Source organism: Canis aureus, chromosome 14 (assembly GCF_053574225.1).
Source record: "Canis aureus isolate CA01 chromosome 14, VMU_Caureus_v.1.0, whole genome shotgun sequence".
NCBI lineage: Eukaryota > Metazoa > Chordata > Mammalia > Carnivora > Canidae > Canis > Canis aureus.
Genome location: NC_135624.1, coordinates 37,809,708 through 37,837,010, shown reverse-complemented (window position 1 = coordinate 37,837,010; position 27,303 = coordinate 37,809,708). Strand labels below are relative to the sequence as shown.

The window sequence follows — 27,303 nt, the reverse complement described above, 5'->3', positions numbered from 1 at the left end:
ATCTCCACGTAAGGACCACTCATGGGGGCTTTGCCCCCAGCCCCGGAGAGATTTGCTGGGGGCCGTGGGATTGAGGCTACTGGCTATTGGTTCCTTTGGAAATACCTTGTTTTGTCATCAGTTCCATATGATGAAGGACTCTCTCCTACTCCTGTTTCTGTGGCTCCGGGATTTTCGATGTCAGCCAGACTCCTGAAAGATTTTTGTAGTAGAATCAATGTCCTACAAGGTTGATTTCTCTGTTTTCAAACCCCCCAAAGGTGCAGAGCAGTTGAGGAAGCATACCTGTCTTTGCAGGTCTCCTTAACATATTTTTGCCATGCCGGCAGCCTTGGAGCAGGTGGTGGGTCAGGGTGGTAACGGTGTAGGGCTGGCTTGGTCACCTCACGCCTAGCTCAGAAGCATCGTGGCAGCAGCACCAGCAGGTGACACTGATGATCACTGCCTTCCCACTGGTCCCTTTTTAGCCCTTCCCACCAGCCAGGAGCTGTTCCCAAACTGCCCTGTTCTAATCCTCCCCTGACCTGCCTGCATGCGGTCTCCTGCATGGACGCTGCCCATCTCCACGTGCTTGCCCGCAGTGACCCTGTTTGGGCTACATCCACACCCCCTGTGCCAGCCCCACCCCTCTGCCTTCACCCCACAGCCGCGGGGGGCTGCTCTCGCCCTTCGTCTGCCTTCCTTTCTTCTTCTGCTCTTGCCTGGCCTCATGGTAGTTCCAGCTCATCCTCCCCACTTCCCACCGTGCTTTGTCCAGGGAGTACATGCGCCCTCTTCTTCCAGAAAGTGGGCTGCTTCTTCCAGAAAGTGACCCCATTACCCCCAGCAGGAATGCCATATGCTTGTCCTGGGACAGAAGGAAAAATGTGAGGAAGACGATTTTTCCAGTTGTGCCTAATCCCGCCTCCCAGGTAATGCCCTTACTCTCCAGTCCCACGTCCAGGGCCCAGGCTGCGTCCAATGTACTTGATTCGTACAGTCACGATCACTTTGTGGCTGCACTTTTGCAGCCTGCGTTTCCCCCACGATGTGACGAGAGATTGTCCTTGAGGAACAGTCTCACGGCATCCCACAAACTCGGCTTATCAGCACAGTGCCCGCTGGGGACATGGCATGGTGTCGCCTGACCCCTCCCGCCTCAAACGTGGCCCCTGTACTCTGTCATCCTGCCGATATGCGCGTGAATCCTGGGTGTGCTGCACACTCCCCGCTGGAAGGGCTCCCTACACCTTGAGGGTGGCCCCCGCACTGCATCCCTGCCCCCACAGGGGCTCGTCCTCTGCTCTGTCGCAGCTTCTATCACACCTGAGCAGACGTGTTGGCCCAGCCCACCTGTTGCTCCCGACGGCCAGGCCGCTCGTCGTCACCATGCTGCTTCTGTGTGCTCGGGCTGCTCACAGGGCTGCACGTGGGGTGCGGTTTGTGAATGAACACACGCGCTGTGTCCCTGAAGATCACTTTGGGTTTTCCATCTCTAGCAGGCCTGGTGAGGCCTGGTGGCATGTGCCAGACGCTCTGTGGGCCTGTGGCTCTCCTGCCTGCCTGGTCCTGTCTCCACAGGGTGGCTCCAGGAATCCTCCACCCGAGGACCTAGCAGCTACACGGGGCAGCACGTGGTGGGCGGATGAGGCCGGGATGCATCATGGGGGAAGCTCACCCCAGTGCCGCAGTCCCATAGGCCCTGTATGTAGCCCCTGGGCAGATGCGGCTGCATGATGCCAGCCTCCTCGCCGCGGGATGGGACTTGGAGAGATGGTGGGTGCACCTGATAGCCCAGAGAGGAAGACCCTGTCCACGCCTTCACAGCTAGCCGTTCGTCCTGCAGCCACAGGAAGTAGGCAGGACATGTGCATCTCCCGTCTGACAGTCTAACCCAAAAGCAGGTATGACTGAAAACCCATGTGTCGTCCCTCCTGCCCTTTCAGCAACTGTATTTACAGAAACACCGTATGTATAGGGTCCCCCGTTTTGAGTCATCATAGGACAGATGGCTTTGCACGAAGACATCGTTGTCTGAACCATAGCACGTTCACTGGCAGCAGGTTAAGTGACTGGCTGCCTAGAGCCACAGACTTTCTGGCGATGCCTGCAGTTCCCTCTCTTTTCTATTTGCCTTATGCCAAAGACCCCACAGAGGTGTCACCTCATTCTCACGGCAGCCAGCGTATTAGGCATTGTCCCCATTTCATGGGTGGAGAGAGCAAAACCTCAAAACAGTCCTCTGGTCTAATCAGGGTCACAGCACTCCTGTGCAGGGCCAGGCTTCCAGACCCCAGTGTCAGCGACTCCATGTCCTGTCGGAGCTGTGCCCTGTCTATGTGGACACTCGCCAGAGGGCCCTCGGGGTTGTGTCCAGCATGTCCACTTGCTGCAGCAGGGGACAGGCCTTCCACCCCGTGCTCAGCCCAGAGGCTCCTCGGCAGGACCAGAGTCTGTTTCCTGTGGGTGGAGGACAAGGAAAGGGGAACCACTTAGCATTTTAGGAGCAGTGACTCTGGTCGCTGGCCACGAAATGGAAATCCCCGTCTGTGCTGTGGGCACCTCTGCGATGGTACCAGGACGTCAGCCCGTGGTGCATGGTCTGAGAGGCTGGGCGAGCGACACCCGCAGAGCCCAGACTTGCAGTTTCTGTGCACACTGTCACCATCGAGCACCGTGACTGAGCAGCCTGTGCAGACTCAGGCCACGTCATGGTCACTCTGTTCTCGTCCTTCTCGGAGGGGCCCAGGGGGTCCTTAACGTCAGGGACTTGGCTGCCCTCACCTAAAACAGTGACAGCACAGTGTCCACACGCGGAAAACTGTGTGTGATGAGTGAGAGCAGTGGCAGGGCTCAGTCTCGTTAGCTGACTTTGTTCTCAAGCGTGAATTCTGCTGAGGGTAACTCCTCACGGCCACGTCTGTCATTTGCTGTCAGCCAAGGATGGAGAAATATGGGCAGGATGCTGTCACAGCAGGTGGAGTTCTAAGATAGCAGGTGGCACCTACTAGCAGCCACGAGATAGAGCAGATTATTTCTCTCCTTGACCTTAACCTTCAAGGCATGATTATTGCTGTTTTTCAGATAAAGAAGTTAGGATTCAGAGAGGTTAGGTGATTCCCTTGTGCTCGCACAGCAAGCAAGGTGGATCTCGAATTCATATCCTCGGTCTCTCAATGCTGCTCTCTTGGGGGAATTTAATGTTGAAACAGGTTCACGTGGAAAACTGATTGTGGCCTTAGACAGGACGCAGTTTACTATAGGGAGAACAGAAACCAGGACAGGGCCCAGGATCCAGTGTGTGTGTGAGCCTGGAGAGTGTGGAGAGCTGGCTGCCCATGGTCCTCGGAAGGGAGGCCTGGACACAGGCGCAGAGGCCGGGGTGTCAGCGGGGACTGTCCCGCTGGGGCCAGGGCGCCCAAGGGAGGCCACGTGGGGGGCTTGGGACTCCAGCCCTGTTGTTCCATGTGGCCTCTGTGGGCACCAGCACCCTGCTTGGCTCTGGCACCCGACAGTTTGTAACTAGTTGCTCTACTTACCCTACATTACTCTAAACGGATTAACAGAAGGCACGCATTACTCCCCGCGGGAGAAGCTAGCCCCCTCGGTGTATGGCTGCTGCTTGTAATACAGTTCACTTAGTGGTTTTGACGCAGCACTGATGCACTTAATAACCAGTCCGTGTCTTAAATGTGGAAGACATCTTGCTTATGGAGTTACCTGTTTTAGAACATGCGTCAGGGCGTCATTACCTGTGGCCTGTCTTCAGGGAAGTTACCCCACGACAAAGTAATAAAGTCCACAGTAGACAGGTAAGGGGCTGGAGGTCTTGAGGGGAGCAGGATGGGTCTCGGCCAAGGAATCCTGGGAGGCTTCTGGAAGAGGTGGCCGTGGAGCGAGGCCTCGAGGCATGTGTGTGCTGTAGCAGGGTGCGAGGGCCTTCCAGGACGAGAGCGGGTTGTTCTCTGCTGGGTTATGCTGTGGCAGCGCCGCGCCCCACCGTTGGCAGAGTGGAGCAGAGCTCGGCTGCGTGCTCCCGTCGTGCTCCCAGAGCGGTCGGCGAGGCTCTGGGGGCCTGCCCCGCACACCCAGCCCGTTCCAGAGGCAGAACAGCCGACCATGGCCTGTGCGTGCGGCACGGAGAGAAGTGGCCCACCCACACGCAGTCCCTCAGGCTGGCTCCCCAGGGGTGTGTCACCCTGAGGCCCCGGGCCTGGCTCCACGAGGAGGGGCCTGCACCCCTCTCACCTCCTGGGTGGCTGCCCTGTGCCAGGCCCGGCAGCCGCAGGCCCCTTCCTGGAGGCTGGGGGGCTGCCGTGGGGGCCGCCCACATGCTTAACATCAGCACCACCAAGCTCCAAACCTGCGATGCAGGAGTCGCTGCAGACGTCAGCCGTACCTTCTGGACTCCCTGAGCCTTTCCTTTCATCCTGAGCCCTGCTGCTGCTCATAGGTGCTCCTAATGCTCGACAGATCCTCTGTGAATGAAGGAAAATTGAAGCATAAATCACGTACCCTCACATAACGGAGAGTAGCGTTTTCTCATTTGGCCGTGTGGCGTAGCAGCTCTGGGTGGATCGCATTCCTCAGCGTGAGCAGAGCTGCTCTGACAGGGCCCCCACCGCCTGCCACCCTGGGCTAAATCAGCGTCACGGCGCCAGGCCCGAATGGCCCAACCAGCGTGCAGCCCCCGGCCTCCTCTGCCATGCCGGGCGTGTGATCTGTAATGACTCCCCGATGGGACGCGGTGGGCAGAGCCTGAGTCTCCCCCAGACAGCGCACAGACGACGGAGGTCTGGGCCAGGATGGCACGCACAGACCGGGCCGTCCCACGCCGACGGCCGCACCCACACAAGCAGTGTGCAGGGAAGGGGGCACCTCTCGGGCACCGGGCGCAGGCTGGGGCCTGGAGCCGGGCTCGGGTGTGTTGAACCCGTGTCCCCGTCACCATAGACCTCCAGACGCCTACGACTGGGCTTCTGCAGGCAGCCGGCTTAGCCACGCGTTTGGGGCGCACGCAGGACTCTGGAAGAGCGCTGCTCCCCCTCTGGGATTCGAATCGTGGGGGTCCCACCATAAGATGTGTTTGACAACTGCCGGTTTCCGTATTTGCCTCAGGGGTGGCCTCCTTTCTCTCCTGTTGCCTCCTCTGTGAGGTGGGGTGTTCTTACCTGGCTCCCGAGGGGTTGGGGGGTTGCAGGGGACGTCCCAGTGCACAGGTGTCAGTACCGGGCAGTGTTCTGCTAGCTCGTCCCTCCTGTGGTCTCATGCTCACCGTCAAGATGGGGATGCAGCGGCCCACGTGCACCCGCCCTTACCCTCCTGGAGCAGCCTGGCAGCTGGGAGCCAGCCTAGCCTGCCGTGCCTCAGTTTCTGCGTGTGTGAAGGGGGCCACCACAGGGTCGTGAAGAGTCCACGACCTCCTGCGTGTGTCTCTATGCGGCGAGCGCTCACCACATCCCAGTTGTGATTTCCCCAGGGTGATGACCCCATGCGGCCTCCTTCCCTCCGCCTTCCTCTTCTGAGCCTCACTTGGGAAGTCTGGGCCTCCAGGGGACTGCCAGTCACTACGACTACTCGAAAATGAAGTCTCTTTGCACGAATTTCTTCTTCCAGGGGCCAGATGTGGAATGTCTCCTGCTGGATTTGACAGGTCTAGAAGGATTGAACTTGTCTGTGAATATTAATCTTGTCACTATTCCCTTTTTTGTCCTTTTAACGTCTTAGCTGGAAAGGAGGCTATAAATAGCACTGTTTCCTTAAAGGCCTGAGGGGTGCTCACCATCCTGGATGCAGAAGAGAAGCTTGATTGGAAGCTTGGACCAGTCACGGACGCCCTTGTTTTCCGGCGTGATCTGGGCCACCTGTCCACCTAACCAGCCGTGGTTGAGGTTTGCCGGAGAGAATGGTTTAGGGCGCGTTTAGCTGTTGCTCTTGCTCACATTGTGTGTCATCTGCGGGTCGGCTGTGCTTGTCCAACAGCTGTTATGTGCCATCCGTGGTGCTAAGTGTTTTCTCTCTGGCACCTGTACCTCACGGAGAGCTTTAGAGAAACAGCAGAGTCCAGTCACAGCATCTGTTGGAGACTTCTGCGGCCTTCTGTGTGCTGAGCGCTGCTCGCAGGCCCAGACACTTTTCCCTGCGAGATGGCTGTCACCTGCCTTTGGCAGTGTGTCACATGAGAAGCGAAGAGCTCCAGGCTGGAAAGGCAGGTGCCTCCCTGGGTCAGCCTGTTCTCAAACCCCTGCATAGAACTCCGCGCTGCCTCGCTGGGGGTCCCATGCCACCCAGGCTCAAGAGTCAGGCCATGGCTCCGTGTCCCGAGGTCGTAGGACACACACAGAAGCATGGCCTCAGAAGAGGTGCAGGATTATCATCCTGAGAGCTGAGGAACCCTGCCTGCGGGGAGAGGGAAGCAGGCATGGCCTGGAGCAAGTGGTTGCCAAGGATGGAGAGGGCTAAGCCACTTTTGGGTATTTTTTTTGCAAGTCTCAGGCCAGCACTCTTTTGTTTTTTGAAGATTTTATTTATTTATTCATGAGAGACACAGAGAGGCAGAGACACAGGCAGAGGGAGAAGCAGGACCCACGCAGGGAGCCCGATGTGGGACTCGATCCTGGGACCGGAACCCGCCCTGAGCCAAAGGCAGACACTCAACCACTGAGCCACCAGGCGCCCCTGGCCAGCACTATTTGTGAGAATGGCTGTGTCATAAAATTATTTGAAGGTGTCTATCTTAACTAAAATTGAACAGACTTTGTTTTATTTTGGTGGCTCTAAGTTTTAAGTATATTCATTTGTTCACATACACGTGTTACGCTCTGCACAGCCTTGGAGATGTCCGTGTCTAGAACGTGAGAGACACGGTCCCTACCTGTGAGATTTCTGTTAGGGAAAGCGCCAAGAAAACATCTAAAAGCTAAAGGGTAGGGGATTGCTCATTAATTGTTGTATTTTTTAAGAGAATCACTTCACATTTTGAACTAATGACAATTACCGATTTCACTAAGTCCTGGCTGGTCACAAATTTGCCACAAAATACAGTTGTCCTCAGAGTGTGTGACAGGTCTGTCACTACCCCTCCCCACACCTGCACACGTCATCGTCGGGGGTGTGAAGCATTAGGGATTGCCGGGGCACAGAAGACGGTGCGTGCCTCTTCCCGGGGAGCCTGCTGTTTCCCAGAGAGGTACAGCATACGAGCCCCCGAACAGGCTGCATACAGGACTTGGGGGATCCGAGGAGGGATCAGGTCCTTGCCCACTAATGAGAACTACTACAGCGCATCTGTGCCAGGAGGCGGGGACGGGCATCGTGTGGAGTCATGAGAGTGGCAAAGCCTGGCATGTGGTCGAGGGGCCCAGGACAAGTGACAGCCACACTGGACACGCTGCCTGGCCACTGGCTCACGAAACACAGTGCCCTGACGGGAGGCGGACACTGGCCGCCTCCACTTCACCCACAAGGAGATCCACTTGGAGGATCACAGTCACTTGCCAGGGCAGGGTTCAAGCCCGGGTGTCTCTGACTCTGGAAGCCACCCGTTTGTCAGGAGGTGAAGAGCCCGCATCCTGGAGGAACCCAGGGAGTGGTTCTGGACTGAGACGTTCATACTGCACAGCTTGAAAGTCCACCACCTGGTCAGCCGGCCTTAGACACAGGAGTCCTTCAGCGCCACGCGTGCCCGCGCTTGTGAGCTGTGCCCTCCTCGTTGGTACGTCGTGTGGTTCTCTCTCTCACCGCCGCCCGGCATTCTGTCTCAAGGATGTGCTACTATTTATGTACTCGCTCACCTGTTGGATATTTGGGCTCTTTCTCCTGTTTGACTATTACAGATAAAGCTGCTATGACCGTTCACATGCGAGTCTTGGAGAGACTCCTGTGTTCATTTCTCTTGGAAATGCCAGGAGCGGCTCACGGGCTCGTACAACAGGTCCGTGCATGACTGTCCGAGGACGCGCCAAGCTCCCCTGGCCCCCAGGATCCTTCCGACCCCAGCAGCCCTGCCTGCACGTCATGGCCAGTCCTGGGTGCAGCCGGGCTGTGTGTCTCTGGTCTGGACACGCACTTGCCGGTGACTGCAGATGCCAGGTGGCTTCTCCATGACCGCTCACACGGTGCTGCCCATTCACGCACCTTGTGTTGTGAAGCATCTGTTTCAATCTTCTGCCCATTTTTGGTCGGGTTGTTCGTTATGCTCTCAGTAGGGAGTTCTGGGCACGAGTCTCCTGTTAGAAGCACGTGTGGTGAGGAGTTTCTAAAGTTTTAAATTTTAGAGAGGTCTGGTTTATCAGTACTTCTTTTGTGAGCCTGGTCTTCAAGTTCACTTAATTTCCTGTCATTTCTGTTCTGTTGAACTCATTTTGCGAGGTTTCTCAAAAATTTTATTGTATTCTTAAGGAACAGAATTTCCTTTTGCCTCGTTTCAAGAATATTTTCTGTTTCTTTACTGTAAATTCTTATTTTTTTTTCATTCCTTCCAAATGTGTTTTCTTTTATCCCACGGTGTGCGGTTACAATAGCCCCCATAAAGCCTTTGATATTACCTGCATTTCGATGAGCTTGGGGTTGGCTCCGTTGGTTCTTGAGAATTGGTCACATTTTCCTGGGGCTTTTTGCCTGGCAGTTATTTTAAATTGTATTGGGACATGGCGAATGTCATTTTTTGTAGACTCTGACTCTGAGTGTTACTTTTTATAAGCCTCCGGAGACACTGACGGCTGGTTTTGGCAGGCAGCCTGCCTCGTTAGGCTCCGATTGTAAATTCTGTCTCCCCACTTTTGGGTGCAGATCAAGATCTTAGCTCCCCCAGCTCTGTTCCCCGAGCCTCTGCTCTGTCAGTTTGGGTCTGTCCACTTGTGACCTGGAAATCTTTAATAGCCATTTGTCATCCTGTGTGGTGCACATACTTCCATGTGGCCAATTTCAATCTACCAGCGCAGCACCACTGAATGCAGCGATGAGGGGAGATGCCAACAGTTGGCTCCTGTGGCCTGGCGTGAGCTGGCCTCGGCACACCCTGGGTCTGTGCTACCCCGTGCCCTCGGGGTCAGGCTGGGGTGTTTGCACATGTGGTTCCAATCTCACGTCAGCTCTCCACATCCTTGCTGTGCTGATGGGGGTCTGTCCTGTGCACACACAACTCAGAGGTGAATCTGAAACGTATATGTGCATGTTGGAGGTGAGCCTTTGCTGTGTTGGCTCAGGGATCCCCTGCTCTGGCCCTCTGCTCTTGTGCATTGCCTCCCCACATACACATGTCCTGGCACTTCTGGGTCCCCTTTTCCTGATTTTCCATCAGAGTTGCAGCCCTGGTGTATCCCAGGCTCGCCCTGGGGACAGTGAGAGGAACTAGGGGAGGCCACCCCTGTGTCGGGGGCTGGTCATGTGCGACTCCTCTCTATGCCCTCCTGCTTGCGTTTTCCCCCCAGAGCTCAGGGGGCTGTTTTTGTGTCAGTCTGGACTTTGTAGTCAGTGGGGGTGAAGGAGGCTGCGCTCGGGCTCAGAGGGCTCGGTGTGGCCTTCCTCCCTGTGTTCTGGCCTCAGCGGCCACACAGGACAAGGCTGACCCCCCCTCAGCTGCATTAGGATCATTCGGTTATCAAAGGCAGCTTTCAGTGATTCATTCAGCAAACACTTGTTGAACATTTAAGCTCCAGGTCTGTAAGGGAGGAATAAGACAGAGTTTCCTCATTCTGTAGAATTCATGGTCCAGTGGATGGAGAGGGGTGAAGCAGGCGTGTAGGAAACTGCTACGTTAACACAGGCACAAACCACTAGTTAACGTTCAGTGTAGCAAGGATGCGGTTCTCACGGGGTGGGATTCGGAGACAGGACAGAGCGGCCTTACAAAGCAGGTCCCTAAGGCATGAGCCAAGGCCCAGCCTCGTGACATGCTGAAGTCCCCAGCAGGAGGCTGTCCCTTGGGACTGGTGTGAGTGTGCGTGTGTGTGCCCGCATGTGCGTGTGTGTGTGCGAGTCATGACAGCTGAAGCCTGAAGATGCAGGGGCCCAGGTGATGGGGGCCCTTTGGACGCTTTCCTAAGGAGCTTTTATTTTGTGTGACCCCCTGAGTTCCCGTCTCCCTGTGGCTGGATTAAGTGCCAGGGTGGTTGTTTTGGATGGTGGGAAGTGATGCCAGCTACCACCGCCACTTGAGTATAGACTCACACTGCATGGCTTGTGGCTTTTTAAAAACTCACTACTGCACTCTGCGGTTGGCATCGTCATCCTTATTTTTACAGCAAGAAAATGCTCCAGAAGGCCAAATGATTTACCCAAGATGATACTGACACTGAGGTGGAGCTAGGATGCAAACCCAGGTTTCCTCGTCTCTGCAGCCCCGAGAGCTCCGTTCATCACCCTGCACTGAGCTCAGGGCTCGGGATGGGAGGACAGGCTGCACCCTGGCCCTGCCCCTGTCCCCAAGCTTGGCGTGCACCTTTCAAGTTTGTGCAGGGACATCTTTTTCCTGTTCCTGTGTGTTTTCCTCATTTAATGTGGGGAATAAGAGCTTTAACTTAGAATCAATGAAATATGAAATTATATGCAGCAGCACTTTTTTTTTTATTATTAACTAATGGCAACTGATTTAGTATGGTTGAGGCACTTCGTTAACAAGATGGGGGCATTTCATGGATACCAGTTAACTCTGTACTGAGTGCTTCTGTCTGGGGGGACAGTGCTCTAGCCATAAAAAGATTTCTGCCAGCATTTTCATCAGCACCCACGTGTCAGGCACAATGCCTTGTGCCAGGAAGGTGAGGACAGATAGGTCTCTGTTCATCACATGGGGAGAAATAGGCACTCAGATCTGATCTTCTTAGTAGACACTTTTCAGAGAAACTGCTAGAAGCACAGAGGGTGAGGGAGGAGGTGGTTAGAAGGTGACTCAGCCAGGTGAGGGTGGGCCGGTCAGCAGAGTGCTGCATGGGCATGAGTGTGGCGTGGCATGGTGTGGAAGTGTGGGTATGGCGGGCCGTGGTGTGCCCACAGCAGGAGGCGGTTGGACTCCAGGGCTTGCACAGGCTGTGGAGAAGGTCCTCAGAGCCATTTCATCGGTGCCAGGCAGCAGGTGGAGGCTGGTCCAGATCCTTCCCCACCTCGTGACCATTTGACTTAGATTTTTCGACCATGCGATCGTGCAGAAGGGATGCACATGCAGTAGAAACCATACTGGTATTTGGAATGTGGACCTTTTCCCAGACTAGTGATGTGCAGGATGGCCCTCTCTCATGGTGCAGGGTAGGGACAGCGGCCGCAGCTCCCAGTCAGCCAGCAATCACGTGGGCCAACGGTGGACACACTGTAAGGCATTCTGTGCCCACACAGCCATCCTGCCTCTTTGCCTGTGGGATTCCATATGTTACATGAGATGGTCAACCCCTGATTGTAACAGGCTTTGTGCTGGGTGGTGTTGCCCACCTGTCTGCTCCTGTGAGTGCTGTGGGCATGGTGAAGGCAGGTGCGGTGCAGACACGGGGGTCAGTAGATTGGGTGTGTACATGCATTTTGACTTTAAGGTAGTTTCAACTCAGGGTGGGTTTATCGGGATGTGACCCCCTCTGTGTGTTGCTGCTGTCTTAGTGACGCCTCTAGTGGGGTCCTAACCAAGGACTTTACCAGAATAGCCACTTATGGAAATAGGGCTAATTAAGGCCCTCACTTGTTTTTCCTCCCACCTGGGTTCTGGGCCAGGGTCTTTACCAGGATCGCTGCCCCTGCCTCCTCGCTAGTGCCTGTGTTCATCTGGCCTCTCCAACCCCTTCCGTTAATGCAGCATGTGACCCTGAGGGTACCACACCCTCCCGAGGCCCTTCTGGGGCTGCGTGCTGCACCCAGGGCCACATTATAGTCCTGGCATCATTCTGAGGTGTCCAGGTCCCGCCCTGCCCTGTCCCTGTGACTACCTGGCCTGCTCGCAGCTTCCCCAGACACGTGCACCTGGTTCAGGCTGGGCTGGGCCACCAAGTGTCCCACTGACTTCTGCTCACAGACCCGGCTGGGCCTGGCCAGATGAGAGCCACATACCTGTTAGGGGTTCCTATTTTATTTTTTATTTTTTGTTTTTTATTTTTATCTTTAAAGATTTTATTTATTAATAGAGACACACACACACACAGAGAGAGAGAGAGAGAGAGAGAGAGAGAGAGAGAGGCAGAGACACAGGCAGAGGGAGAAGTAGGCTCCATGCAGGGAGCCCAACGCAGGACTCAATCCCCGGGTCTCCAGGTCATGCCCCAGGCTGCAGACAGTGCTAAACTGCTGCGCCACTGGGGCTGCCCAGGGGTTTCTGTTTTAAAAAGTTCGTTCCTCCCTGGCACTTTTGCCTCTTGGAAAGAATTTTGGCATTTAGAAAATGTGTTCTAATTTTTATTTGCTAAAGGAAATCTCCCTTAATTCTACATCTGTGTTCTGTAAAGATAGTTTGTGTTTCTGCTGTTTGTTGATGGCCACAGAAATGCTGCTTTATACACAGATGATACTGAGACAATTTGTGATTTGTCAGTCCCTTTGAGAATTCCATAGCTTGGGAACTTCACTTTTCTGATGACAGCTCTCATCTGGATCTGGGCCATGGCCACTGGACTAGGCTTCAACTGGCCTTGTCGCTGGTGATGCCCTCCCTCTCTACCTTTTCATCTGGTTCCTTCTGCAAGCACAGGGATGACTGCTGCCTCCCTTCTGCAAAACCTCCTTGGCCCCTTTGTCTAAAGAAAGCACTGGAAGCTCTAGGAAACCACCTAGTAGTACCAGAGATCCTCTAGGATCTACATCCACTTGTCTTATGCATTGCCACCCCCACCATAGGCAAGTGGGAGCCCTTTAGATCCAGGGCATTTGTATACATGGTGTCCCGTCTCCTGGGTACAAGGTAGAGGGCTCTGGGAGAGGGGGACGGGGCTGGCAGGCAGCCCACGTGGAAGGAGGCAGGAGGCCTGGCCTGGGGTGTGGGGAGGAGGCAGGGGCAAGTCTGCCTAGACCTGGGGGGGAAAGGGGAAGGAGTCGTCAGGCCAAGCAGGAGTACTGTAGAGTGAGAAGGGCCAGAGGACAGCAGGCTCTGGCGGAGCATATGTCTGGTTTGGGATACATTGAGTTCGAGGTGCCAGTGCAAAGTACAGCTGTAGTGACAATAGTAATATAAGAGCTAGAACTCCTAAAAAAAAGCTTTCCTATTTAAAAAAAAAAAAAAAAAAAGGCTTTCTTATTAAGCATTCACTGTCCTAGTTAATCCACAGATCACCTCTTTTTCGACAGGTAATATGCTCATTTTACAGGTGACAGACTTGAGGCTCAATGTTCAGGACACTCCTGAGGCACAGCGTGAGCAAGAACACTGGCTTCTGGCAAGAGAATAGAGTCCGCAGAGGTGACTCATGCACTTCTGGGCTCTGCCCTGGGGCCTGGTTGGCGTCTGCCAGGCCACCTGTGATCCTTTCTGGGCATCCCTGTGATGCGAGGAGACTTGGCTCCCCTGGATGCATGCCGTGCCCCGGCTCCTCTGCCCCCAATTCCCACACATGCTACTCTGTGGCCCGAGTCCCAGCCTTCTCTTCTGTAGGATTCAGACTCTTCTATGACGACACTTATCACCTGGGCTGCTAGTGAGATGGTGGACATCCTGGCGGGAACTGGCCCGTGAGGAAGTCCTTGGTAAGGGACCCACTGCACAGGTGCAGACACGCTGCACAGGTGTGGACCCTACCAAGAGCCCCCATTCCCAAGGCACACGTCCCGTGCAAGGTAGGGGAATATGCGTCCGAACATAGGAAGATTTCTGTCCCAAAGGGCTGAAAACCACATGGTGATTTTTATAGGTTCAGCTCCATTTAACAGGAACATTTTTATTCAAGGGAATCTTTATTTCCAGGGAGGATAATTGAAACATGTCCTTTGGCATGTTCAGTATATTTTCATTTACCTTTGAAATGGGTGGTGTAGCAGGATCCCTACCCTGCGTTCTGATCGGTTTCCCCATCTGATCCATCTGTAGCTGCTCTACAGAAGCTATTTTAGGGTCATTTAACGCTGTTGGTTCTTTTGCTTCTGATTAGCTTGATGAGGGAAACCGCCACGGTCTGTCTTAAATCCAGATGTCAAAAATATTTCCATGTATTTCTCTTGCAAGCTTTCTTTGGCGATGTACCAGGGGAAAAAACTGCCAGAGATGTTCCTTTTTCCTCTCTCCTCCTCTCGGTTTCTCTGGGCCTGGGGTTGTGCAGGCGAGCATCCCGGCTCTGCCTCTGCTCCCGGAGCCCTCCCCCTTCTGGTCATTCTCTCACAGCCCTGTGTCGTGTGGTCTTTAGTGATGCACCTGACCCTACCCGGGAGGGCTGCTTTCTCACCTTGGAGTCTTAGACCTGGGCCCTGGGCTCTGGCTGCTGGGGAGTGTCCCAGCTGTCACCTGGACTGGAGGGAGGAGCTGGTGCCTCGCTGTGGATGCTCCTGGGTGCGGGTGGGGGGCCTCTGGCCACTCCCACTGGCCACCGTGTGCACCTGGGCCCTGCAGGAGGACGCTTGCAGCTGGTCCTTGCCTGGCCTCAGTGTCCTTGACGGCTCTGGGAAGATAATAAAACCTGTTCCTGGGATTACATGGGAGGTCGTCGCAAATGCTCAGCAAGTGTTCTTTCCCCCTCTGGCTGCTGCGTTTCTGTGTTAACTGTTCTGACTTCATCTCCTGAAAACCAGCCTTCCCTGTCTTCTCAGCGTGGGTCTCCTGCCCGGTGGGGCGGAGCGGAGGAGATAGGCACATTCCCTAATGAGGCTATGAGGGCCTCCTTGTTCCGCCCCTGCTGACCTCTCTGGCTCTGTCCCTTTCCAGTTCCCTGGGTCCTGTTGTGTTGACATTGCAGGTTCCCTTGCTAGCTCTCCTGCCCTGTCACATTCAGCTCTCTGCAAGGGATGCTGGGGCCCTCTCCATCTTGCGTGCCCCAGCTCGGCCAGCGTTTCTTTCCAGCCCTCCCGGACATTCTCAGGCCAGATTAGCCATCCTGTTCCCACACTGTGGCAGCGTCCTGAGCATCCCTGCGTCATAGCACCCTCAGTCTCCATCACAAACCAAACAGTTTGCCCGTGTCTCCCAGAGTGGGTGGACCTGTTCTCATCCCCCTTCTGGCCCCATGTGCTGCGTTTGGGGCCACCAGCATGACAGCTGTCCTCTGAATACCGTCCAGCTCACCCCAGGGATGGGTTCTCCAGGCTCCTGCCCTCCGGGTGCCCCTGGGTGGCATCCTTGTGTGAGCCACAGTGTGACTAATGCCGTGTCCACCCCTCACACGTTAGCTGGTGGAGCCTCAGGGAGCGCTAGTCAGGTGACCCTTGGCCTGTGGTCCACGGGAGCCATCCCTGCCCTGCAGCTGCACCGGGAGGCCCAATCCTGGTCAGTGGAGCCTGCTGTGGCACCCACAGCTGTAGAGTCAGGAGGCCAGAGTGACAGAGGGGACGCAGGCTCTGTGACCGTCACACTGTTGCTCTTGACCCCCCTCTTTGAATCCAGCAGAACACCCAAGCGAATTTAGAAGCAGCTGGGAAGAGGTTTTGTTCTCATGCCACTTGCAGCTGCCGAGGCCACCTCTTGCCGCCCTCCCTGAGCTCAGCGTGACCTTTGCAAAAAGCAGAGCATCACCCAGATTCTCAGCCACAGAAGGCAGAGAATCACCGACATGGCTTATTTTCTGCTATGGTTCAAAGAGCAGGAGAGAGCCAACGCTGATTATGCACCAGCTGTGTGCCATGGCCCAGGCACCTCGATGAGCTCACGTGCTGCTCCCAGCCGCTTGGTGGGACAATTTTCCTTCCTGGCCAGGCCGGGGCAGAGCTCAGGGACTGGCCCAAAGGAGCAGCTGAGTGGAGGCAGACCCAGGCAGAACCAGCTGTTTGAGACTCGAGGAGACTAGCAGAAAACCAGTCAGGAGTCGGAGAAGTATTTTAGCCGTAGAGCAAATTTCTCCGGAGTAGTCTGTGAAGAGTGTTGGAGAAGGACCCAAAGCCTGTCCTTAGAAACGAGCCAACCGGGGGAAACTTGGGAATGATTTCTAATGCGTCATGGAGAGGACAGGCCCCTGCCGGCCCGGCGCTGTCCGCCGCGGAGCTCCCCGTGGGCTCACGGAACGCAGAGGGGACACAGACCCCAGAATCCGAAGCCATGGAGCGGCTCTTTATCTGGGGTGAGGTTCCCAGTACCCATCTGGGCCGGGGCTGCCAAGCACGGAGGAGGCCCCATGGGAGCAAACAGCCTGGCCTGCGTGGGGCCGAGGCTATGGCGGGAGGCTCAGACTTCCTCGCTTGTCTCGGTGACATGTGGTTTGTGAACTCAGGACGGTGAGTGAACAGAAGTACCTCGTGCTTCTCTGGCATTTTTATGCTTCACAAAGTCTTCATAAATGCTATCCCATTTGATCTTTAGTATGGTGACTCCCTTAATAGCTGTAATCTTTGATATCGGCTTATTGAGATACGATCCACGAAGCCTATAATTCGCAGATTTAGAGTGTACCCCTCAGCGATTTTTTAGCCAGTCACAGAGCTGTGCAGCCATCACCACAATCCGTCTTAGAACATTTTACTTGCCCCGAAAAGTAATAGTTATAAATTTTTAGCCCAAATTATATGCCAGAGGGGTTCAAATCAATTCTCCACAATCCTGACTCACACTGCAAGGGAGGGTATCCATTTTACAGATGCAGAAACTGAGGCCTGGGGACACTCAGGTAACTGGCCTCTGGCCGCAGAGCTCACAGTGACAGACGATGGGTTAGGACTCGGGTCAGTGTCATTGCAGAGCCCGTGCTCCTCTGTCCACGTGGGGCCTCCCAGTGAGGTGACCTGCCCTGGATCCCACACCTCATCAGGAGTGGGGTCAGGGCATGAACTCCCGTCTGCTGACCTGGACTCCTGCCTCTTCACGTGGCACTGCCGAGGCCGTGGGAGGCACCGGGCCTGGCTTCTTCCTGCCTTCTCTGGACCCGTGGCCACCTGGATCCAGGAGGGGCAGCCGGCCCTGTTAGGAGTGGAAAGCTGCCTCTGCGGGAGGCCGGGGGCAGGGAAACCAGTGACAAGTGAGCCTGGACCTCACTCTGCTTCCTGCAGGGCAGAGAGGAGGGTGGCTGGCAGCCCGATGACATGAGGTGGGTCTCTCCTCTTCCCGAGCCCTGTCGTCTGTGCTGAGGAAGGTCCTTACAGCTCCTAGAATACGTGCTCATATACGGAACCGCAGGGGTTGGGCTTCCAAGAATGGGGGCCACGGTAGACGGGGCTGCCCCGTACCTGCCACATGGTAAGCCTGGCTTCTCTGCCACGGGCCTGGGGCCGCGTCTCTGAGCCTGGGAGTGTCACTTCAACTTTTGCCCTCTTACACAGAATATATACATGTCATGTTTATGAAAGAAGTGTCTGCACATAGGGGTGTTCTGAGGCAGCCCATGCAAACTTCGACCGTTCAGCACCCACCCCCTTACCAGCAGTCACAGGGCCTGTGCAGCCCCATGGAGGCGCAGCAGCTGGACCTGCTTCCGTCCTGGGTGCGGGGTGGGCATGGGTGCCAGTGATCCCAGACGAGACACAGCTAGGTGCCTCAGAGGCTTGGAAAGCGGGGTGGGCGGGCCGGGAGACCTCTCAAGAAGGCCGTGTCCGGCTGGGTCTTCCAGGGCAAGAGGAAGGTGGGGCGAGGTGGGCAAGGGCAGCGTGTAAGGCAGTGAGCCCCGTGAGTGCAGGTCCCCTGTGGAGAGCAGGAGACCGGGCTTAGAGTCTGGCTTCCGTCCTCGCACCTGGTGTCTGCAGTGGGCTCTTTCTCCTCGTGTGAGCTCAGTTCACCTCTCTGTAAAATGGGTGTGTTGAGTATAGAATGAGATTGTGTGTCTACAGGAGCTTTCTTGGTGCCATGTGGGGGTGTCTTCACTGGTCCTGCTCTCCTGTGGAACCAGCTGGACCTTGATTAAGGAATCAGGGTGTTCAGACCAGACAGTCACTCTTCTGAGAAGCTGTCTGGGCAGTGAGAGGCCGCTGTCACCTGACTGCCACTTGAATCCCCGCCCCCGGCCCTCCCGGAGCTCACAGAATCCAAAGCAGAGAGGTAGGTGGGTCCCAAACACCTCCAGTTTACGATGAGGAATGTGAGATTCAGACCAACCAAACCCCTCAGAGACTGGACTTTACTGCTGAAAGAGCCTGGGCCTCTGTCTACCTGACGTGGGCGCGTCCTAGTGACTTTCCAGCCTGTGCATGGAGCAAACTGACCCCCAGGCTCAGGCTTGTTTGTAAGCTGAGCCCACACCTATCCAGCCCTCGAGCCCCGAAGCGGCACAGACACCTGGCTGCAGGTGCGTCAGGCCCCTGTTAACATGTGGACGGTGTTCAGTTCCCAGCACCCGGCAGCTGCGTCCCTGGAGCTCGGGAGAGCGGGGATGCCTCTCTGGACCCCTCCCGTCACCGCCTGCCCCAGGCTGCAGGCTCTGCGGGTCTGGTCAGGAACTTGCCACCTCCCATTTGCCATCTCTGTGACCTCAGGTACATCATTTTTGCTACCTATGGATTTAATCCCTCTCAGGGCTGCTGATGGCAGCCAGGTGGCCTGTGCTGGGCACAATCCCTGGTGGTGCTCTGATTGGATTGTGCTGGGCTTTGATTTTTAGAATCCAGTGTATCTTTTCTCTTCAATTAAAAATAAGAAGGAAAGGGGGTGCCTGGGTGGCTCAGTTGGTTGTGCATCTGACTCTTGATTTTGGCTTGGGTTGTGATCTCAGGCAGCAGGGGGGTATCCAGCCCTGCGTTGGGCTCCAAGCTCAGCGGGGAGTCTGCTGAGAGTCTCTCCCCCCCCCCCACACACACACTCCTCTTCCCCTCTGTAACGTAAATGAATCTTTAGAAAATAATAATAATAAGGGAGGGTTTTTCTTCATTGTAATTGATCTGTGAGGGCTTAAGGAGAAAATTACATTCTTTGGGTGTGATCCAGATGTCAGTGTTCATGCCATTTTCTGGTGGCTTAAGGCCCCTCCTCGGTCAGGATGGATGTCTCCTCAAGGTTGACTGCTTCCTTTCTCTTGGGTTGTACTTCATTATCAAACTGAATAGGCTGGTCTAGTCAAGCAGACGCCCATGTGATGCAGCACATAAATTTAGAATACCAGTGTTATAACTATCAATTATCTCCCAATGAAAGTTCAATTTAATTATATGTGGATAGTCCTCCTAAATCCGACTCCTTGATTTGTATTTAAATGTCATCATTATGACTTCCCTGGTGAGGTTATCAGCTGTTCAAAGACTGAATCATATGATATTTTAAAAATCACCGCTTTTATATAGACTCTTCAAAAATCACAGCACCTTTTTCTAGTGCCAACTCTTGACTATCATTGTCACATTCGGCCATAAAATTAAACATGAAAATTGGCATTCAGTAGTAGTATTAATTTTATTTAACTCCAACTCATCGAAGATGATCAGAATGGAGTAGTGGTAGGGGCTGTCTGGTGGGCAGGCCGGGGAGCACTCCCCGGATGCTGCAGGGAGACTCACGAGTGCATTTGAATGGAGAGTCTCTGCCGTTCCATAGGAGGCTGGAGGTGATTTCTGTGGCTGTGCAGGTCCCTGGGCTCTTCATCTGGGACTTGGGATTAAGCGCCATGGCAACATCTGCTATTTATCCAGGGCTGCTTGCGTCCTGGGCGCTGGGCTGACCGTTTTGTGTCTACCATCTTATTTAATCACACAAAACCTTCACAAGGTGGAGTTTGGCCCTGTCTGAGAGGAGAATCTGAGCTGCAGTGTCCTGCACACCATGCGAGACCTGGTGAGGTGGAATTATGTTCCAGGAGGAAATGTGCCATGAGTGTTTGTGCAGTTGGGCAAGCCTTGTGCAGGGCTGATGTTGGGATGTCGTGATCTAAGATCCGAAGGAGTGTTGTCCTGGCAGATGCGTGTGGGGCCTGGGCCTCTCCCCACATCTGTGATTCAAGCCTGATCCCTTCAACGAATTCAGGTGAACCCTGGCAAAATGGCAAGCACACTTACACCTGCCATCAGACTTCCTCATTGAGTGACCAGTGAGCCAATGGGCATTCTCCCCACTCGAGGAGACGAGGTTGGGTTTAGAGAGGGTGAGGGGTCCATGGAAGACACCCAGACCACTAAGAAGGCCCTGGCGTAGAGCTGGCCGCCTAGCCCTAGAGATTGCCCGCTGGGTCAGCCAATGGCTAAACAAGAGAAAGGTCCTTCCACCCTCTGCCCATTTACTGGGCATTTATAATTGAAGTATAATTGGCATATATTAAGCTAGCTTCAGGTGTACAACACAGTACACACAGCGTAATGAAAAAAATTTTAAGTGGAAACAAACAACAAAAACAACAGAGCCATCATGGCAGAAAGGCATGTGAAGGATGATTTCTGTGTTGACAAGAGCCTCCAGTGAAGGCCGTGCCGCTGCCACCGCCCGCTGGGCTCCAGGGGCCCCACAGAGGGCAGGTGCGCTTACCTCGGGTTCTGTGCCCAGAACCTACTCTCCTGTCATTTTCTTTATCACTTCTGAAGATCATGTTTTCCAATTTTGCTGTGATTTGCCCGAGGACCAGCCATGTTTTTGAATTATTTTTTGTGTGTGTGGAGGTTTGTACAAATATGCTCTGATTTGTGTGGCCTCACCCCAGATAAAAAGGATTCACGTGGTTTTGAGCTTAAACCTGAGTGAGGAGGGCTGTGCCCGGCAAGTCATCCTCAACAGGCTCATGGGAGTCCCGTGGCTCTCATGATTCCTTAGGGTTTTGTCGCTTCCTTGTTAGGAAGAGTGCTTGCTCACTGAGAGCGTAGATGTGAAGTCATCCAGGGCGTGAAGCTGATCCCTGCCGTTGCTGATGGTGGCCCCGTGCCTGCATGAGAACGTGGGAGCCCTCAGCCATCCCTCTAGGTACCACCAACTGCGTTTCCAGGTCATGCTCTGAACCCAGGGCTGTCTCTCCTCTACCTGCAGCCACCTTGGTGCTTCCGTGCACATCTCCCCAGTTGCTCCCATCCTCAGAGCTGTCCCCCATCTACATGGCTTCCTGATGAGAGCAACAGCCTAAAGCCATGATGGCTGAAGCCAGTTACATAGCTGGACTCAGAGCAAGGGCACCTGCCCAGACACCGAGGCAGAGGTCCCCTCCGATGGTGCTGGTTCTCCGTGCCGCTTCACGTAATGCAGCAGGTCTCAGCAGGCAGAGAGTTCATGCATCAAGACTCAGCTCTAGGAGAACAGGTTACCAGCCACATGTTGTCTTCCTCGTCCTAGAAGGGAGGATGACGGAGGGGATGGTGATGCCTAGGGGCTGTGCTCTGAGACCACATAGAGATGTCAAGGCCAGTGGTACTCCCTGTGACTTGGGGAAATAACCCTTGGCCCCCGGACTTGGTATTCTGGCTCTAGGATTTTGAGCTGGGTGACCCCAGTGGGTTACTCAGCTTCTTGTACCTCAGCATTACCATCTGTGGGACAGGAGCGATGCTGCCTTCAGGACGCTCACCAGCATTGCATGTCACAGGCAATTTTTGGAGGGGTATTTTGTTCACGTGGCAGCGGGCTTTGCTGTCCTTGGGTCTGCATCCCATGCCAGCTCTGCACACAGCATGAGCAAAAGATGACTTCCCTTTAGATGGTCTCTCTGAGCAAGAGGGAGCCAGATGAAGCCGAAAACAAAAACAGTAGCGCTGGGTCTGCGTGGCAGGCTCCTGATGTGGGGCAGTGGCTGAAGCTCACAGAGCTCATCACGTGTGTAAGAGAGCGAACCACGCTCATCCTTAGGCTTGCTGTAAGATCAGATGAATGTTTGTATGAAGTTCTCAGCACCAGGTGTGGCGCATAGCAAGCGTCCATTACGTGTTGTGTTTCCTTCCCCTTCTGTTCTGTGGGCACACCTGACTATAATTTCATCAAGGGATTGGGTCCCTATGGAGGTGATAGGGTCTGATGCTTACATGATCAGAAATTGTTAAAAAAAAAAAAAAAAAAAAAGCCCTTCAGAAAATCACACAAATCTCACCCCAGCGGCCAGAGTGTCTGGTGTGTGTCCCGACCCTGAGGATGCGGAGTCCCGGGTGGTTTCTCTCCTTCCGTGTTCAACAGGAAGAGCCTGGTCTCCGGAGTGTTTCCAAACCCGTTTCAAAGATGAAGGTTATTAGTTGTTTTGGGTTATCTATCAAGTGATGAACTGAATTTGGCCTTTTTAGTGAAACCTAGGGAACATTCTGACCTTTTGCTTGAAGAGAGCACTCGTTTGCTTCAGCCCCCTTTGAGCAGGGGCGTGGGCAGAGCCGGGGCTGAGTGGGAAATCCGACGCCCTCTTGCACACACAGACACCTCGCAGGAGAAGCAAAGTATGTACCAAAAATGGCTAATGAAGCTTCTGAAAGAATGTTCAATCTCAGGAGCAATTCTGACCTGCCAATTAAAACATCAGTGAGGTAGCATTTTGCCTCTGAAAATCCATCACGGCCAGTCTTGGCAGGGGCGCAGGGCATGGGCAGCACCCTCCTGCCCGGGGCACGCGCCTCGGTGAGAGCCTCTCTGAGAAGGAGCTCGCACTCCACCTGCCAGCCTTGACCTTTCCCCGCCCTGGACTCAGTCCCTGCTCCTGGACACAGGCTCCACACACAGCACAAGTGCAGACGGGAAATTAAAGCACAAAGATGTTTAGGATTTCTGTCAGGAGTAATTTTTTTTTATAAATTTATTTTTTATTGGTGTTCAATTTGCCAACATATCGAATAACACCCAATGCTCATCTCGTCAAGTGCCCCCCTCAGTGCCCGTCACCCAGTCACCCCCACCCCCCGCCCTCCTCCCCTTCCACCACCCCTAGTTCGTTTCCCAGAGTTAGGAGTCTCTCATGTTCTGTCTTCCTCCCTGATATTTCCCACTCATTTTTTCTCCTTTCCCCTTTATTCCCTTTCACTATTTTTTATATTCCCCAAATGAATGAGACCATATGTTTGTCCTTCTCTGATTGACTTACTTCACTCAGCATAATACCCTCCAGTTCCATCCACGTTGAAGCAAATGGTGGGTATTTGTCGTTTCTAATGGCTGAGGAATATTCCATTGTATACAGAGACCACAGCTTCTTTATCCATTCGTCTTTCAATGGACACCGAGGCTCCTTCCATAGTGTGGCTATTTTGGACATTGCTGCTGTGAACATTGGGGTGCAGGTGTCCCGGCATTTCATTGCATCTGTATCTTTGCACTGCTGGGGATTTACCCCAAAGATACAGATGTAATTTTTTTAAAATTGGAAAATACCTGAGAGTCTGAAAGTAGGGAGATTGTTAAGTAAGCGTGGCATGGCCGCGTGGCAGGACATCCTGCAGACTGATTTTTGGTGATGTGAAAGTGGTCAGAGTGCTCTGAAAGTAAAACAAGGTGTAGCGTAGTGTAAGCATATATTTACGTGTGTGCACATGAATAAAGCGAGGCATATGGTCGCTTACAGGTATATATACTCATAAACTACATTTAAATACAGATACTTAGAAAAAGATTCTAGAAGTAAGGTATCATAATTAGAGTGTAGGACTGAATCCTATTTTTCTTTTTTATGCTTTTTTGCTATTTTCCCACCTTTTTCAGGAAGCCTATCTACTTTTTGAGTCAGAAAGGAGAGCCACTGTAGCTTTCAGACAGAGTTCTTGCTACGAAATGCCATGTATTCTCTGCGGACACATGAGGCTCTCATTCTCCAGGGCAGCGGAGCTCCGATCACCTCCCGGTGAAGGCCCTGTGTTTATTGGCCGCTCAGGAGCTTCCTCCAGCTGCCAGGGTTCTCAGGATCTCCCCGTGGGGGGTCAGCCTTCTACACATACCCCCTGCACTGAACAGCAGTCCCTCCTGCTTATTCCAGGGAACGGCCCCAAAGGCCCCTTAGAGCATGCGGGGCTTGGCTGAAGGTTTGGGCCGAGGCAGTCTGCGATGATGCAGCACGTCCGCTCCGATCCTCTGACTCACTGACTCTCTGTGTTTCGGTCGGAGGCAGAATTTTGGGCGCCTCGCTGGAAGCAACCTCCTCCCTCTCATTTCATCCATCCATGTGCCACACCTTTACCAAGTACCTCCTGTATGCTCGCTTCTGTGCCAAGAAGCAGGGTTTCAAGCAGCAGTGAGATAGCCTCTGCCGACGTGAGGGTCACGGTAGGGAGTGGAGGCCGCTGTGAGCAGCCGATCAGAGCACCCGTGTGCTGTGGGCTGTCCTCAGGCCAGGTCCCATAGGGTCAGGGGGCGCAGTGGAACAAGGACCAGGTACAGAGGTGAGGCAGCTGCGAGATGGGGGCAGAGGTGAGCATTGGCCTCCAGGTCACTTGTTCGTTTGTTTAGGGAGTTGTTGGCTGCATTGCTGTGGCCTGCCAGGCGTTATCCAGGCCCAGGAAGCCGTGATGCGGCCATGCACACGTCCACCCCCAGGGAGCTCCATTCTAGTAGAATCCAGACACTGAAGCCCACAAACAGGTGTTTACGGTGTTTACGATACACACCGTGGCAGAGATTCATGGTGTTACGGAGCTGGGGTGAAGAGAAGCGGGGGGACCTTCCTAAAGCTCCAGCCTCCAGAGCGGAGCCTCAGGGGAGCAGTGGGCGCTAAGGCTAAGGTAGGAAGAGCTGGTGTGTTCTGGAAGCTGCCGGAAGGTGGAGAGGGCTGGATACAGCCAGCAGGCGGGGAGGTTTCGTAGAGGATGTGATAGTTGAGCAGGAACCTCAAGGGGAGGGTGTCACGTACAAGGTTCTGGGTGCGGGGGCCAGGAGGGGATGGGTGGGAGTGAGACATGCGGCCAAGGGTGAAGCAGGAGGTGACAGGACAGGCGCTGCTGAGGGGGCATTTGGGGTCCCCAGGGTTAAATGACTCTAGTCCACTCCCCTTTTCCACTTTGTGTCCTGTCTGCCTCATCCTGGTCCAGAAATGTCATTTTCTCTGAGGGTGGGTGAGTCTTCTCTGAGGTTGGGATCTCTGGCTGTGTCTCCAGCTCTAGACTGTGTGTTGAACCAGCTCCGAGGCCAGTGCTGCCCTGGGAGTCTATTATTTCCTCTTCTTGGAGTGAACCCGTTATGAATTACTGACGATGATTCATTATACGGCCTCACGCTGGCACGTGCAGCTTCTCCAACAGCCAGCAGAAGACACTGCCCTGCTGATTAATTCTCTGCTGTTTCCCCCTTCTCTTAGAATGGCCATCCAAGTGGACAAGTTCAACTTTGAGAGTTTCCCAGAATCCCCTGGGGAGAAGGGACAGTTTGCAAATCCGCAGCAGCTGGAGGAAGAGAGGCAGGAAGCCCGCGGCCTGGAGATCGACAGCAAGCTGGATGTCCACTGGAGAATCATATCCTTTTCGTGGCGGCCACCCTGGCCCTTGGTGCACCCTGCGCAGGGCTTCGGCCCACTGACGGGGGCCCCAGGGGGCTTCACCACCTGGCGGGTGGACAGCCCACGGCATATGGGGTGTTAGGCTCGCAGAGCTCAGAAAGGTCTTGCCAGGGAGACAGGGACCACGGCCGTCCTCTCCTAGCCCCTTTCCGCTCCCGGGGCTTCAGCAACCAGGTATGGATTCAGGGTGAGGAAAGGCCGCCTCCCTGAAGTGTCTTGGATCACAGGCTCCTAGCCAGCGTCGAGGTTTATGTTCGTGACACATCCTCATGCCTGCCTGTCCTCCCCAGGCGTGAGGAGCGTCCCAGACTCACCAGCTCAGCACAGGGCATGGCTGTCCGGGAAGCCGAAATCAGATTGCACAGCTTACGGAGGCATGAAGATGCCATTCAGAATGGGCCAGGGGTGTTTAGGGCAGGGAAGTGCTACGCGAGAGCGCCCTGGTGGGACCGGCCCTGCTCTGGGCTTGACGTCATGCCAGAGAGTCCCAGGGGCTTGCACGTGTTTGCGCAGCTGTCTCACAGAGCACCTGCTCTGGCTCGGGCATTCAGCAAGGCACCGAGAGTCTGAGCAGGAAGGAGGGGGCCTCCACGGGGCTTCACAGCCTCCTGGGGGGTGGCTGTGCCAGCTGAAGGTTCATTGCATCCCGTTGAGTCCGTGAGGTTCAGAGGAGGAAGCTGTGGGCACAGGGCAGTCAGGGAAGGCTTCACAGAAGGGGTGACGTCAGAGGGACTTTTTGGGGTGGGGGATGCCCCAGCGGCCCCAGGGTGTAAGAGGATGGCTCACTCGGAACATTCCCCAGGAAGAGGCAGCTCAGATGTGGATGTCTCAGGCACCTTGACAGGTGGATTCTGTAGGGTGGTCGACGTGTGCTGTGTGGTCTCAGGTCATTCTAGACCTTGTCCCTAGATTCTGGAAAGATCCTCAGTCTGCAGGTGGCAGTTTCCAGGAGTTGGAGGCATGTTCCTTAGTGCACACTCAAGAGAATCTGGGGCTGGTGGACCTCCCATCCCCAAGTTGCTGGGACAAAATAAGCATTTCTCACATGACTAGGAGGCTTTGGGAACCAGACGCTAAGGACCAAGTGTGGGGGACTCCACGCCGCAGCAGTGTGTCGTGGAGTTAAGGCAGAGGGACATGAAGGGGAGGGATGGCTGGGGTCCTCCCTCTCCCCGTCCTCCCCACCCCAGAACTCCGCACAGGGTTGTGCCTGCTGGTGGAACGAGCAGACTGATGGAGCCCAGAAGGAAGCAGCGTTCACGCTGCGCACCAGGCCCACCAGCTCCTTCACTCCTCCCGCCCCTGACTGGTGCTCTGGCTCCACTAGGAAGAGGTGAGCTGAGTGCCCTGTGAGCCCAGCCAGGGAGTGGTGAGGCCGGCTGCCCGGGTGGAGCTGCAGGCACAGCCCCGTTCCCAGCCCTGTCCTCAGGGAAGATGGAGGAAAGGACCTGTGTCCTGTAGGGGGGCAGCAGAAGGCACATGGCTCTCCTGTCCTGGTGTCTATGGTCACGATGCTGAAGCTAGGGGTGAAGGGACTTGGGATGGAAAGGTTCTGCAAACTCGGGATGTGCAAGTCTCCATGTGAGGTAGGAGATGCCCTGCTCCTGAGCCTCAGGGCTGTTGCTTCCCACGGGGGGCTTTGTGCAGAGCCAGGAGGCCTGGTTGTGAATGAGTCTGCCTCAGCCCCGTGGAGGACGGGGCCAAGCAGGAAGGCATCTGTCCCCCTATGGGGGTCTCATAAAAACAGGAAGCCTCAAAGTGGGGGGTTTGCGCCCCTGCCGCCCCGGTGCCTGACCCACGGCAGCACCTCCTGAAGTCACACCTGCCACTTCCCGGGTGCCGCCCCTGGCCTGGCCCAGCTCGTTCACCACAGTCTTACCGACTCCCTGGATGCCTCTGCCTCCCCGTCTCAGAGATGAGAGGACAACTGCCTCTCGGG

The 27,303-nt window shown here is 54.8% G+C and overlaps 1 protein-coding gene across 7 annotated transcripts in view; it reads left to right on the top strand.

Annotated features, from left to right (window-relative positions):
* The window catches only part of TRAPPC9 (trafficking protein particle complex subunit 9), a 547,275-nt gene that overhangs the window by 397,519 nt on the left and 122,453 nt on the right, over positions 1-27,303 (top strand). For all 7 annotated transcript variants that reach the window (XM_077847376.1, XM_077847380.1, XM_077847375.1 and 4 more), the window contains one exon: positions 25,167-25,310. In XM_077847376.1, coding sequence (XP_077703502.1) covers positions 25,167-25,310 — 144 coding nt within the window. The remainder of the gene's footprint in view (positions 1-25,166; positions 25,311-27,303) is intronic.